General features: G+C 41.4%; 1 protein-coding gene across 2 annotated transcripts in view; it reads right to left on the reverse strand.

Annotated features, from left to right (window-relative positions):
- Nucleotides 1–15,536, reverse strand: part of MTM1 (myotubularin 1) — a 113,580-nt gene that overhangs the window by 64,632 nt on the left and 33,412 nt on the right. For both annotated transcript variants that reach the window (XM_089684946.1, XM_089684945.1), the window contains exons 4-6: nucleotides 15,354–15,448; nucleotides 4,215–4,325; nucleotides 676–777 (exon numbers count right to left, since the gene is read on the reverse strand). In XM_089684946.1, coding sequence (XP_089541072.1) covers nucleotides 676–777; nucleotides 4,215–4,325; nucleotides 15,354–15,448 — 308 coding nt within the window. The remainder of the gene's footprint in view (nucleotides 1–675; nucleotides 778–4,214; nucleotides 4,326–15,353; nucleotides 15,449–15,536) is intronic.

Below are 15,536 nucleotides of genomic sequence, written 5' to 3' on the forward strand. Positions count from 1 at the left end.
CACAGAGCAGGGCTCAAGAACAGGCCACTTGCTCTGGGGGCATTCAGCATATGGGGGGGGGGGGGGGGGTGGAAGGAGCCAGGAGCTCTGGTGGGGGACCAAAGAAGAGGAGGATTAGGACTGCTATGTGCAAAACCATTGCATAGAGCAAGTACGACATAATTATTCTTAAGTTTTTTTTTGTTTTTTTTTTAAACCAGAGCCTTTAATATCTTTAAAATTCTACACCAACTTAGCAGACAAATGGATGGCAGATCATACAAGCAGTAACTAAGATTTCTCGAACATCCTGTTAATCTCCTACCAGCAGAAATCTGCTTCAACAGCAGAAGGGGTATTTTTTTTTTGTCAGTAAACAACAAAAAAAAAAAAAAAAAGAAAACAAAAAGAAAAAAAGGAAACCTGTACCAAACAATATACTTGCTGCCATGCAGTGTGAGAGACCCAGGTAATGAAACATTTATATATAATGTCATGCTTTAGACAATATGGTTCCGTTACAAGTACACTTTATGCCAGAATAATAAAATAACATTTTGGTAAGCTTAAAAACATAATGAAATTCTTGATCAAAACCCATATGTGTGTTGTGTTTTCAACGTGACTAAAAAGTTGGCTTTCACAGAAACAGTCAGAAAAAGATAATTGTGGTTTCTTAGCAATTAGTGTACATACCAAGCCGTGTGACAGGGGAAAGGCATGTCTTGTTAGATCCTCAAATATCTGTTTTCTGCTATGCGTTTCCTGTTTCAGAGCAAAACGCAGGTTCCTCATGTCCTAGATTGGGGAAAATAAGATGTAGAAGCCTTCTCATAATAGCACAGAAACACATGCAAATACCCTGGCATTTTCATACACATAACATAAAAAGGTAGGGCTGCCAAATAACTCGTACAGCACTTTCTGTGCTGCCCCATTCGATTTTAGCATGAACTGACAACCATTATGCTATACAAAACTATTTTTATTTTTTTTTTTTGCAAAGTTGAAGTGGTTCTAAAGGCTTAAGGTTTCTTGTCTTAATGCATTAAGGTGAAATCTAAAACCCTCACTCTTTTTTGCAGAATTATGCACCTGAATAGCAGCACTATAATGAGAAGTCTAACCTTTTGTGTAGTGGTGCACCAAAATGAAAATTCTGCTGCCGAAACCGATACCGAAAATTCAGAATGCATGTGTGCGAAAACAGAACCGAAACCAAAATGTCTGTACGTGGGGGTGGGGAGGCTCCAATTTTTTTTTTTGTATTTTTTTCTACTTTCATGTATATTTTTATTTATTTTTTTTAACTTATGATTTTATTGCTATCACATAGAGGACCAATAGTCCCCTATGTGATAGCATATAAGTGACAGGTCCTCTTTGTAAGGGGAAGGGGGTGGGGGCACTGTGTGCAAGGAGGGGGCAGGAGAGGAGCAGTGTATACAGAGAGACTCCCTCACTGGCTGTCACTATATGTCAGTGCCGGTTTTTAAATGCAACTGGCGGCTTTTTTCTTCACTATAGCTCACAGAATTAGCGGTCACTTTCCCCTGAGCTAAAGGAAACTTTTTTCTTTTATCTCAGGAAATAAACTTAAAGGAAACTTTGTATCTTTTAGTTGGGGGAAAAGTAACTAATTCTGTGAGCTATAGTGAAAAAAAAACAAACAAAAAAAAAACAAATCAGGTAATTACACTTAAAAGCCGGCACTGACATATAGGGGTTTATTTACTAAAGCTGGAGAGTCCAAAATCAGACTCACTTCTGCATAGAAACCAATCAGCTTCCAGGTTTCATTGCCAAAGCTTCATTGAACAAGCTGAGGTTAGAAGCTGATTGGTTTCTATGCAGAAGGGAGTCCGATTTTGGACTCTCCAGCTTTAGTAAATAAACCCCATAGTGACAGCCAGTCACTGTATACACTGCTCCTCTCCTGCCTCTCTCAGACCCCCCCCCCCCCCTCACGTCTGCAGTACACAGTCTCCTTTATCAGCTAAATTTTTCCTATCATTTTCTACCGATATGTTCCAGTGGCTGAAATTTTGGTGCATCCCTACTTTTGTGTCATTTTCACTTCTAAATTCTTTTTTTTGGATCAGTTTTCTCCATTTCCAGCTGTCTTCAAGGTGGAAAGGTCCCTCCCAGCAAAGTCTGATCACCTCTCTATATAAGTTGCTTCTTAATAAAGAATCTATGGTTGAGAAGCCACACCGGTGTATGAAGAGATGGGAAGATGAACTTCAAGGTCCAATTTCTTTAAAATGTTGACAGGTGATATAGGACTCGGCTGCCAAGTCATCTCGTTGTGTAGTATACAAAGAAAATATATATAAGGTGTTGATGCATTGGTATAGGACTCCCGAAGTACTTCATGCAATTAACCCAAGTTTATTAGATAAATGCTGGAGAGGTGTAGAAGGAGTGGGTACATTGTCACACATCTTTTGGTTCTGCCCGCAGATTAAGGGATATTGGGTTATGGGTCAAAAGATATTGGAACAAGTACTTAAATTTTTTCCTGCCCCTAGATTCGCTACATTATCTCCTGGGTCTACCCTTTAGGGGTATCCCCAAATCATCTAAAGGGTTGGGAGTTCACTATTTGACAGCTGCTAGAAGGGTGATACCACGTTTTTGGAAATCAGCAGATATACCATCGCAAAACCATCTCTTAGGAGAGATCTCTGAAATAAGAGAAATGGAATATCTTACGGCTCTAGTGGGTGAACATTCTGGTATTTTCCACTCTATTTGGGGAGCATGGGATCACTCTCCCTTTGGTAAATGCTTTCCTTCCCCTCCTCTATCATCCCCTTTTATATAGTCTGGACACTATTATAAGTACTATGCCTTTGACTAATAATGCAAACCACTGTAATATGAAGATGTGCAGGTTTATAATAATTCATGTTCTTAAAGAGTACTGAATGTCATGCTGTTCATATATGTTCCTGTTTTTGTTTTTTTTTAACCTTGCTTATTTTTAAGCCAATGATAGATTTCTGTCACTGTAACGTTTATACACAATATGTTCTTGTTGAAATTGTGTACAGTTTTAAAATGTAGGCTCTGGCCCTCAATAAATATTTACAATAATTAATAAACAAAAACCAAAAGGAAAAAAAAAAAAAAGTGTTTGCTAGAGTTCAGCTTTAAATTTGTCAAGTTCTGCGAAATCCCACCAAAAGACAAGGAAAAATGCCTGGTCCCCAATGTGACCAGTTCATACCACCACGCTGCAGTGGAGTGCAGGAAGTGTGTGCTGAAAAAAGTATGACTGACAGTAACTTTTTTCAGCAGAGTGGGAAGCAGTCCACCACCTTGTACCACGCAGCGGCCAACAGAACTTTATGAAATGTAACTGTGTGACATTTAAATAAAGGTTGTTTAAAAAAATAAATAAATATTCAGCATATTGGCACTGCAGTATCTAGCCAGATTGTGCCACACACTAGCCGCCACAACGTTGTAATGCAGTGGCTGGTGTTAACAGATACTTGTAGTAAATAGAAATGGCACCATGGATAAATATATAAAATATTAATCAAAGATGAGCTGCAAACCTAACCTATAATGTATATAGGATATGCAAAATTTCAGAAATAGGCTGCGCTTAGATGTATGCAAATATATATCAAACAAAATGATGATCATCGCTCCCAGAGCAACAAGCGCTATATGCTTGTCTATTATACAATCAGCATATTTCTCTGGTGAGTTTTATTTAACCGATTTTGGTGGTGGATTCACTTGGTGATATATTTTTGGACACAATTGATTATTTGAACACCACAAGCACTTTGGATTTTTTGTTGCTGGACTTTGTTAACAGATACTTACCTTGCCTAACAAATGCAGCCACTGTCAGTGCTGTATAAACTGTATGTAGCATCAGCAACATACAGTATACAGCACTATGTTCCAGCAGCAGGACAGAATTTGCCATCCCATTCCCAGATCAAAACCGAACCTGGCTCAGCATTGCTCAGCCACTCACAGACCAACTCCCATTTTCTCCTGAATGGGATGGAAGGTTTTGTCCAGCAGCCAGAACACAGCTCTGTATACTGTATGTAGCAGATGCTACATACAGTCTGTACCGTGCCAACAGCGGCCGCATCTGTTAGGGAAGACAATCATTTGGACAAACTTGGCCCAAACAAATTATTTTAAAGTGACAGAAAACTGGAGTTAGGCTCTAACATAGAATTTACACCGCAAAATGCACTTACTTTGCAAGTTATATCTAGGCCATAGGCATTTTCTCCTCTGCTTGAGGCACCACCCATCTTTTCAATTCTTGCTATGACACCAAGAGGTACTTCCAATACTATCAATGGCTCCTACATGAAAAGAGACAACATAAATAAAAATCTACAATTCTACAATCAGACTTAATTCTCAATAATTTGGAAAGCATCAGCCCACTTGCCAAAGTAGGAAAGGGTTACATCCCACCAATATCTGAAATATCACAACTGAGATTTTTTATTTACAGCGCTAAAAAACTAGTCAGAACACATGGTTGCAGTTGTAAATCATGCACAGTATATTGCAAAAGTGGTCAGATTTTTCCTAAGGCCACCTTTACATTGTAGACATCTTACTAGTTTTATAAATAAAGTCACAGGGCCCCACTGAGAAAAAAAATAAAGCTATATTAATATATATCCACACACAGCTCAGCATAAAACGAGCACACCCCAACAGATTTGTCAGAAAACCTTTACTTTCCTTTCAGAATCAACATTTGGGACATGGGACACTATAATACAAAGCTTTACTTATCAGTCAGAATACTGTATACAACAAAGATGGACCTGCAACCATCTCACAGAGATGTCCAGGCTGTCCACAGAAGTTAACACCTTAACAGGAGCTTCTTCTGATGAGAAAAGTTGAAGACAATTGCCATGCAAGTTCACTGCAGTTAGCTGAAGAAGAAGAAAGCCAAACTGGGGTGACTGTTTCCTGTGACACAATATGGTGTACACTGCAGAGGAATGGCATGCATGAGTGTCATCCACAAAGGAAGCCTCTCCTAAAGCCCATGCACAAAAAAGGCCACCTAGAATTTGCCAGGAACCATGCTGAAAAAGAAGACAACTACTGGGACTGGAGTGATGAGACCAAGATAAATGTTTTTGGAACCGATGGTGTCGCAAAAGTGAGGAGTACAAAGAAAAATGCATGGTGCCTACAGTGAAACATGGTGGTGGCAGTGTACGTGTGTGGGGCTGCATAAGTGCTGCTGGTGTTGGGGAGCTGCATTTTACTGATGGTATCATGAATTCACAGATGTACTGCTTTATATTGAAAGAGAAGATGCTACCATCACTTTGTGCCCTTGGTCATCGTGCAGTTTTCCAACATGACAATGATGCAAAACACACATCTAAAGCCACTGTTGAATTTCTGAAGAAGAACAGCGTGAAAGTGGCCAAGTATGTCTCCTGATCTGAACTCAACTGCGCCTCCATGGGAAATTCTGAAGAGACAAGTTGAGCACCACTGTTCATCCAGCATCCAGGATCTAAGAGAGGCCATTCTTAACCGCTTTTCTGCTGCCCTATAGTAGAACTACTGCTGCAGGGCTGAGCAAAATCAGGTGTATATACGTGATTTGCATTTCCGGGTAGGGGGTACGCCTGATGTCATTGGCAGCAAGGGATGTCAATCACCAGGTCTCAGCTGGAGATTCCCCACCTACACCTGGCGATCGCCATGCAGAACTGACAGGGGAGAGACTGTGTATAAACAACATAGGTCTCTCTCCTGCCATGTGAAGGACATGCTGCTGTGTATTTCTCTGCACAGCAAAGAAATACACAGCAGCAAGTCTCCCTAGTAAAACACACAGCACAATATGTAAAACAGACACAACACATTGTTAACCTTTTGATTGCCCCAGATGTTAAAACCTTCCTGCCCAGTGTCATTAGTACAGTGTCAGTGCTTTTTATTAGTACTGATTACTGTATTACCGTCATTGGCAGTTAGTCAGTTCCCACCCAGTGTCGGAATGCCCACCACAGTCCTGCTATAAGTCGCTGATTGCTGCCATTACTAGTATATTAAAAAAAAGAATAAAAATTCCAGTATATACACTGCCAATTGTAGACGCTATAACTTTCATGTAAGCCAATTAATTTACATGTATTGGGAATTTTTTTTTAGCAAAGACATGTGGCAGAATACATTTTGGCCTGAATTTATGACACAATTAGATTTTTTAAACATTTTTTACTGGATATGTTTTATAGCAAAAAGTAAAAATGTTTTTTTTCCCCAAAACTGTTGGTCTTTTTTTATTTATAGCGCAAAATATAAAAACCGCACAGAAATACCACAGAAAGAAAGCTCAATTTGTGAGAAAAATGGACATAAATGTAATGTACAGCATTGCATGACTGTCCGTTAAAGTAATGCAGCGCTGTATCGCACAAAATGGCCTGTTCAGGAAGGGGGGGGGGGTAAATCCTCTGGAGGGCAAGTGGTTAAAAAAATGGAAAAAGATGTTGCAGTATGTCGCCAACTTGTTCATTCCATGCCTAGAAGACGTGGTGCTGTCCTTACAAATCATGGAGGTCATACAAACTAATAGATGGAGTAGTTCTTGTTGTGGGGTGTATTTATTTTTGCATCAACTACAGTGGGGCAAAAAAGTATTTAGTCAGCCACCAATTGTGCAAGTTCTCCCACTTAAAAAGATGAGAGAGGCCTGTAATTGGCATCATAGGTAGACCTCAACTATGAGAGACAAAATGAGAAACAAAATCCAGACAATCACATTGGCTGATTTGGAAAGAATTTTTTTTTCTTTCCAAAGACATTAGGCACCTTATATGGCACCTGTTTGAACTTGTTATCAGTATAAAAGACATGGACAGTACTTATTAAACCTCACAAAAAAAAAAAAAAAGAAAAAAAGTTTTTATGAACTAGAATGTCAAGACCATTTTGAAGCAACGCATCACACAGTTCAAAAAATACCTTAGGTATAGTAAACCAAATCTAATAAAGTAAATTATAGAAAAGTATATCTCTAACAATTGTAACAACAAAAGTGAGCTGGGTAAACAAAGTTTTCCATCACATTTCCATGTGCTATACACAGGAAATACAGTCATGGCCAGAAATATTGGCAGCTCTGCATTTCTGTCAGATAATGCACCACTTTGCCCAGAAAATTGTTGCAATTACAAAATGTATAGGCAAGCTCATGTTTTTTTCTTTTGTTTGTATTGGTATGACAGCAAAAAGTGGAGAAAAAGCCAAATCTGACACATTCCACACAAAACCCCAAAAATTCACCCCTACAACCAATGGGAGAGGGCTCTGACAAGTGCGGTTGTTTTGCCTCACCTGCCCTGGCAGTGGAAGACTCGGTTGACTGACAGCTATCCACCAACACCTGTGGAACCCTTCTCCCTTGCCTGAGTCGCTGACCTCAGCTGGGTGACAACCTGTTCTTGCCCTAATGGTCCGATTGACCCACAAGTATAGCCCCTTGATTCCCCCCAATGTCTTTACAACCCTGCGCCTAATTCCCATGTGACAGCTTACTGTGAACACGGGTAACCTGTGTTCAATACCCCTCGTCTGCTCCTTTTATATAGGCGGCATACCCCCCCCCTTTTAATCCCTGTCCTGCCATCCTTCCCTCTTCCCAACCCCCCTACCGTCCCTGGTTTTCCCATCTGCCTTCACATGGACATACCTGACCTACCACCAGGCTACAGAGACTTGAACGTTGGACACTTGGAATTGTACCATGAACCGGTCTTATTTCAGTCGGGGCATCCTACACATCTCCCAACCCTTTTAATTGAATTTTTACCTTTTTGGTTCCCAAAAGGCCCTGCTTACCAGTGTGTATTGCATGGCTAGTAGGTTTCACTCTAATTGAGATGTATTTACTCATGATTGTTTTAACACTCAATTATTGTTCTGTACTGGCGGTTGTATTTTGCTTTGTTTTTTTTTCTTCTATACTGCCCAACTGAGCCTGTGCTTGTCCTCTCTTGCTCAAATGGCCACCCCCCTCCCTTTTTTTACCCTCCCCATCATTTCCCTGCCCTCCCTACCCACCTCCTGGTCCTTTTATTTCCCTGGTATCCTCCCTTGGAGCAATAAAACTCAATAACCAAATCCGGCCCTGAAATCTTACTCTGCCAGAGATTTCTATTTGAAGCTTGGGTCCCTCCAGGACTGTTCCTTGCGTCCTCACTCCGATACTCTCGGCTACCTGCCCTATTTATGTGGGCACTCGACAGTATCACCATTGCCTTTGGAGTGATGCCGGTTTTCCCTCCAAAAGGACTGCAATTGTTGGCACACAGTTTTTTTTCTTAAGGTTATAATTTGTATGTTGTTGTTTACTATGTCTCTTTTTCATTCTCCTGGGTCTCTTCACCTGGTCTCTTTCCCTTGAGGGCTGGTGCAACTTCCATGGTAAGTGTGCTTTTTCACATTCTATCTCTCACAGTTCATTAACATGGCCCCCTTAAACATTCTCTCCGTGAATGTTCAGTGACTTACATCCCCCAAAAATGCACAAAAGCCTTCCATTCTTTTGCAGCTATGGAGCCCCACATACTCTGCCTACAGGAAACACATTTTTTGACTCAAGCTACACCCACATTCTTCAGCTCACTATATCCCCAAGTCTACACCTCCTTAGCCACAACTAAAACGGGGTGTTTTGGTAGCGTTTCATCGCACCACCACATTCATTCTCTCAGACGAAATTAAAGATCCTGACGGGCGCTATATAATCCTCACTGGTCAACTCATGGACACTGCTGTTAAGATTGTGTCATACTATGCCCCCAACAGGCGACCTACATCCTTTCTGTCACATCTCCTCCAGTTGGTAGTCATACTCTATGGAGACTCGAATCAAGTCCTACTGCCATTCCTAGACAAAATCGTCCCCTGCACTAGTCTTGCAAAGCTTCCCTTTAGCCATCTTCTCACTAAATACAACTTGGTGGACTCCTGGTGTGAACTGCACCAGACTAGAAAACACCATACTTACTACTACCATCCACATAAGACCTTCTCGTGAATTGACCATATCTTCGTAACCGTAGGCATGGTTCCTGAAATTCTGGCATCTAAGATATTGCCATTCACATGGTCGAATCAGAATGCGGTGCTATCCACTATAGCTTCCTCTATCCCGACAGCACACAATTCCTCTTGGTGCCTCAATGATTCCATGCTTAAAAATCCATTTCATTGTGCAGATATTGAAATAGCTCTTAAAGAATAATTATTACACAATTTCACCCCTGACACATCCCCACTCACCTTATGGAAGGCATGTAAATCTGTGATTTGCGGGGCGATCATACGTCAAATGGCTTTTCTCACATGTGAACACAAAACTCTATACCAGAAATTGGAATCAGATTTTAACCCTTGCTGTGTGACATTTAAAACTAACCCGTCCAACAACTAAACTCCAACTAGACAAAGCCCACTTAGAATTTGACCTGTTCCTCACTGAACTGGCAGATAAATCCTTGCGGTACTACAGGCATAAATACTATCTCAAAGCCAACAAACTGAACACTCTGCTGGCGCATACACTTAAATCATTGGACAAGCCCTCTAAACCCATCTGACTTAAGGTACCACAGGACGCTTACACAAGTAATCCGGTCAAGATTCTACGCAAGTTGCAGTCGCACTTAGCCTCCCTATATACACCCGATTGTGCTTTAGACACCACGCAGGCGAATGCCTTTTTCTCGCATATTACATTGCCAGAGCTCTCTCAATCTCACTACGCCCAACTTAAGTCCCCTATCACCAAAACCGAGGTGTCCATTGCCATTCGTGATCTGAATAAACTCCCAGGTCCGGATGATTACTCTGCCACCTATTACAAAACTTTTACAGAGCTTGTAACCCCTCTCTTAACTACAGCCTTTAACACCCTGCTCGAAGGACATTTTTCGCCCAGAAATTCTAATGGCAATCATATGCATGCTCCCTAAACCCCATTCTGACAACTCCACCTGAACTAATTACGTCAAATATCTCTATTAAATCTTGTTATCAAGCTTTTAGCCTAAATCCTCTCAACCCGACTTAATAAAGTCATTGGGGGCCTAATTCGCTACAATCAGGTAGGGTTCATTCTAGTTTGCAGCAAAAAAAAAACATTGTATCCCCCTCCTGCTACCTCTCCCTAGACATAAAAAAGGCATTCGATACTGTGTCATGGCCCTACTTACACTATACTTTGCAAAAATGGGGCTCTGATCCTCACTTCTTGCGCTGGGTCTCAGCCCTTTACAACTCGCCAAGAGCGTATGTCGAATATGCCAGCTACAAATCAGATCTATTTCACATTGGAAGGGGCACACGCCAAGGCTACCTGCTTTCCCCTTTATTTTTCTCCCTTTTATCGAATGGTTGGCACAACACATCCGCTCTGACCCCAAAATCACAGGTGTTGAGCTAGGTGGATATCATCACAAAAACATGCTTTTTCGCAGATGACATCCTGCTGTTATCTTCCCCGCATATATCGGCGCCAAATTTGCTGGCCACACCCAATCTGCTCTTCTTTCCGGTTTCTCAGTAAAAGTTCATAAATCTATTTCACTTAATAAATCTATGACTGAGGAAGAGCTGCATCTAGCCCAAGAAACCATTCACATAGGCTCACCATTGCCGTCCTTATCTGGGCATACAGTTAACTGCTGCACATACTGATCTCTTTGCCTCCAACTACCCACCAATGCTTAAACAGGTGACGGGATTAACGTCGCAATGGTCACTCCTGCTTTCTTGGATAGGCACAATTAATGTCCTTAAGGTGTGTATATTGTCCACACTTTTATACCTTTTTAGAGTTTTACCAGCCCCTGTCCTAGCCTACTACTTGAGGATTTTGCAAAGGAGAGCCATGGCATATGTTTGGGGCCCGACTAAACCAAGGATACCCAAGTTGACCTTGTATCTCCTCAAACCCCACAGTGGATTAGGTCTTCCCAACTTTTCCTACTATTACGCAGCCCACCTAGCACACCTGCCCAAATACCATGCGGTTGGCGAAACCCCATTGTGTGTGTCCATAGAATCAGTTGATTGTGACCCTCTGATGGTGGATAATTTAATGTGGCTCCGACCAGTGGATCGAGCTTTCTTACGTAATCCGATTACAAAACATTATCTATCTGGGATAAACTTAAAACGGTGTATGGTTTGCAATCTTTGCATAACCCGCTCCTTCCTTTCTTCACAAAACTAGCCTCCCAGCCTGGGATAGTCATACATCTTTCCATGCACGGAACGCAACAGGCCTTATCCGCTTTTACAAGATGGTCAATGCGGCCTCATTTCTTTCTTTCCCAAATCTGTGAATCTTTTAGTCTCCCCCATTTGGAGCTATTTTTTGTTATCTACATATAAATAGTCTACTCCCCCTACGTTCATAGAATTAGTGTACTGAATCATCTCTCTCAGTTCGAACCAATTTGTTCTAAAGACCCTCATGCCAGAGGCCTTATTTTGACTCTCTACTATGAGATTCTCTTTAGACCTAACCAAGTCACCCTGTCCTACGTTGCAAAGTTGGAGAAAGACTTAGGCCGCTCATTCGATACAGGTGAATGGTCAAAGATTTGGCAAGCTACCAAGTCCTCTTCGCCCAACGTTGTTGCGGTGGAAGCCAACTACAAAGTTTTGGCCAGATGGTATCTAGTGTCCACTAGAACCGCTAAATTTACACCAACTAGCTTGGCACTGTTTCCACGGCTGTTCGGAACTAGGCACGCATTTGCACATTTGTTGGGAGTATCCAGTGGCCCAATCATTCTGGAAAGAAATTCTTGCACTAGCCTGTTTTTTTTAGGTAACCCTCCAATCAGACCCCTCCACCGCTGTTCTCAATCTGAAACCAGCGTCCTTGATGCACAGACAATTCAAAATTTTTATCCAGCTTCTGACGACCGCTGAACAGACCATAGCCAAGGCGTGGAGATCGCCATCTTTAATTTTGTTTTCTGTATTATCGCTACAGCTGAGTCTGAGATTTGGTAGTTGGCTCCGCTGGGCAACTTTACTACCCTGGCCCCCCCTTCTCCTTCATACTTTTTCTTTTCTGTTTTCTCCAGACCATATTCTCAAGCCAGTCTTCATCAGACTAAGCTTTAGAGTACTCTATTGCAGCGTTTTTCAACCACTGTGCCGCGGCACACTAGTGTGCCGTGAGATATTGTCTGGTGTGCCGTGGGAAAAATTCCAATTTCATCTGTAACATGTGGCTTCGGCTCACAAATAGACCAATCATTAGAATCTAATGATTCAGTGGTCGGCAAGCCGCGGCTCGCGAGCCACATGCGGCTCTTTACCCAGTCTAATGCGGCTCTTCTGTGTGCCGGGCGCCTGCTCCCCTCCCTCCTCTCGGTCGGCCGCTCCCCTGCCTCCTCTCGGTTGGCAGCCCCAAAAGTCCGCGCGGACCTTTTAATCCGGCTTGCGGATGTGGCTGTCAGGATGTGTGTAGGCGGGGCAGCGTGCCGAACGTGAGGGGAGGGGAGCTAGGCTCCTCTCACAGTCCGCCCTGAAGACCCGAACGGCGCGGGAAGACAGCGAGAGGAACGCAAAAGGTAAGTGAATTGACACGGGGGACTTGGCTTACTAGAAGGGGGGGGGGGAATAGTACTGTGGGGGATGAAATACTATATGAGGGATGAATTACTTTATGAGGGATGAAATACTATATGGGGGGATGAAATACTATATGGGGGATGAATTACTATATCAGGGATGAATTACTATATGAGGGATGAAATACTATATGGGGGGATGAAATACTATATGGGGGGATGAAATACTATATGGGGGGATGAATTACTATATGAGGGATGAAATACTATATGGGGGGATGAAATACTATATGAGGGATGAATTACTATGGGGGATGAATTACTATGGGGGATGAATTACTATGGGGGATGAATTACACTATGGGGGATGAATTACACTATGGGGGATGAATTACTATATGGGGGATGAATTACTATGGGGGATGAATTACTATATGGGGGATGAATTACTATGGGGGATGAATTACTATATGGGGGATTAATTACTATATGGGGGATTAATTACTATGGGGGATGAATTACTATGGGGGATGAATTACTATATGGGGGATTAATTACTATGGGGGATGAATTACTATGGGGGATGAATTACTATATGGAGGATGAATTACTATGGGGGATGAATTACTATATGGGGGATTAATTACTATGGGGGATGAATTACTATATGGGGGATTAATTACTATGCTTACTATGGGGGAATATTACTATACTTACTATGGATGACACATACACATCATTCATCTACTCTTGGTCCGGCCCCCGGGTCCAATTATAAAATACTTTATTATTTCATAATAAAGTAATTATAAAATAATTTCTTTGTGTTTGATTCCTATTCAAGAGAATTACTTTATATATAGTCAATATAGGCACAGAGGTAAATTTTTTTAACATTTTCTAATGGTGGTGTGCCTCGTGATTTTTTTCATGAAAAAAGTGTGCCTTTGCACAAAAAAGGTTGAAAAACACTGCTCTATTGTCTCCTGCCTAAGCCATCCCTCTGCATTTAAAGCCATAGCCTACCTTACCGGTGCTACCTTGATTTATCTGTGTTTTAGGGTGTATTTTTTCTTCACTCTATTTGTAGTGCCTATCTGGCCCAGTTGCACATACCTACATACTATTTATATATATATATATATATATATATATATATATATATATATATATAGATATAGAGAGAGAGAGAGAGAGAGAGAGAGAGAGACAGAGACAGAGAGAGACAGAGACAGAGAGAGACAGAGAGATACGTACACATACATGTATGTTTTCCTATGCAACCAATAAATTTTAACAAGGGGGGAAAAAAAAAAAACCCTCAATCACAGGGGTAGACTAACCATTCGGGCACTTCCTGAGGGCCCAGGGTCAGTAGGGGACCCCATGAGATGCCCCTAGTACCTTTCATAGGCTTTTTTGGGTGTGGTTTGAGTGTGGGCGAGGACACAGGGGCCCCGTGATCCCCTATTGCCCAGGGGCCCCATGAGATCTCAGTCCACCCCTGCTCCATCAACTTACAGACAAATTTAAGCTGACCTTCAGGCACAGGGTAAAACAGTCGGCTTGCACTATACTGTGCCATCTGAATGAAAAGGGGCGCTATGTTAGGAGACCCAGGAGGATCCCACTGCTAACACAGAAACAAAAAGACAAATTGGTGTCTGCCAAAACTTGCCTGAAGAAGCCAAAATTCTTTTGGAAGAAAGTGCTGTGGACAGAAAAAGTTACAGCTTTTTGGTAAAGCTCATCATTCTGTTTTCAAAAAAAACAAATAAGGACTATAAAAAATAAAATAATAATACAGTCCATACAGTTAACCATGGTGGAGGTTCACTGATGTTTTAGGGTTGCTTTGCTACTTCATGTGCTGGATGTCTTGACCGTGTGCATGGCAGTATGAAATCTGAAGACTACCAAAGATTTCTGGGGTGCAATGTAGGGCCCAGTGTCAGAAAGCTGGGTCTCTGTTTGGAGGTCATGGGTCTTGCAGCAGGACAATGACCCAAAGCACACGTCAAAAAAGCACCCAGAAATTGTTTCAGAACGCGCTGGAGAGTACTGAACTGGCCAGCAATGAGTCCAGATCTCATTCCCATAGAGCACCTTTGGAGAGATCTCAAAAACGGGGAAAAGAAACCCTTCCAATCTGAGAGACATGGAGCAGTTGGCGAAAGAAATGTGGTCCAAAATTCCAGTAGACAGGTGTAAGAAACTCATTGATGGTTACAGGAAGCGACTGATTTCAGTTATTTTTTTTCCAAAGGGTGTGCAACCAAATATTAAAGTTGAGGGTGCCAATACTTTTGTCCAGTCAATTTTTGTGGTTTTGTGTGGAATGTGTCAGATTTGGCTTTTTGTTTCTCCCCTATTTTGTGGTATACAAATACAAAGAAATAAACATAAGAATGTCTAAAACATTTGTAATTGCAACGGTTTTCTGGGTGAAGTTGTGCATTATCGGACAGAAATGCAGGGGTGCTAATATTTTTAGCCATGACTATATGTACCCATCTAATTAACCAAAAGGAAATAAATTTTAGTCCTTCAGTAAAAGCCAAAAAAGTGATTACACAACACATTTGTCCCAAATAAAGAATAGTGTAGTTCATGTATGCTTTGAATGGAATGGTTGCCTGCCAAATCAAAACTCAAAAAAATAAACAAAAAAAATTAAAATAAAAAACACTTGCAAGATGTTGCAGCATGGTTGTATGGTGGTTGGTAACAGTGGTTTTAACTTACCGGCTCCTCACCTTTGAAGTACAGTTTATAGTTTGTGACAAATAGCCTCCCTTTTACTGGCCCATTAAATGGACACATGTAAATGACATCTTTATCTGTTGAAAAAAAAACAAACAGTACATATAACCTGAATTAGAAGATACGTCAGAGGTAATTTTGGGTTTTGTTTAAAGCAATGATGAA

This window comes from Staurois parvus, unplaced genomic scaffold, assembly GCF_062004578.1.
Source record: "Staurois parvus isolate SC_StPar_1 unplaced genomic scaffold, SC_StPar_1.0 ptg000361l, whole genome shotgun sequence".
Taxonomy (NCBI): domain Eukaryota; kingdom Metazoa; phylum Chordata; class Amphibia; order Anura; family Ranidae; genus Staurois; species Staurois parvus.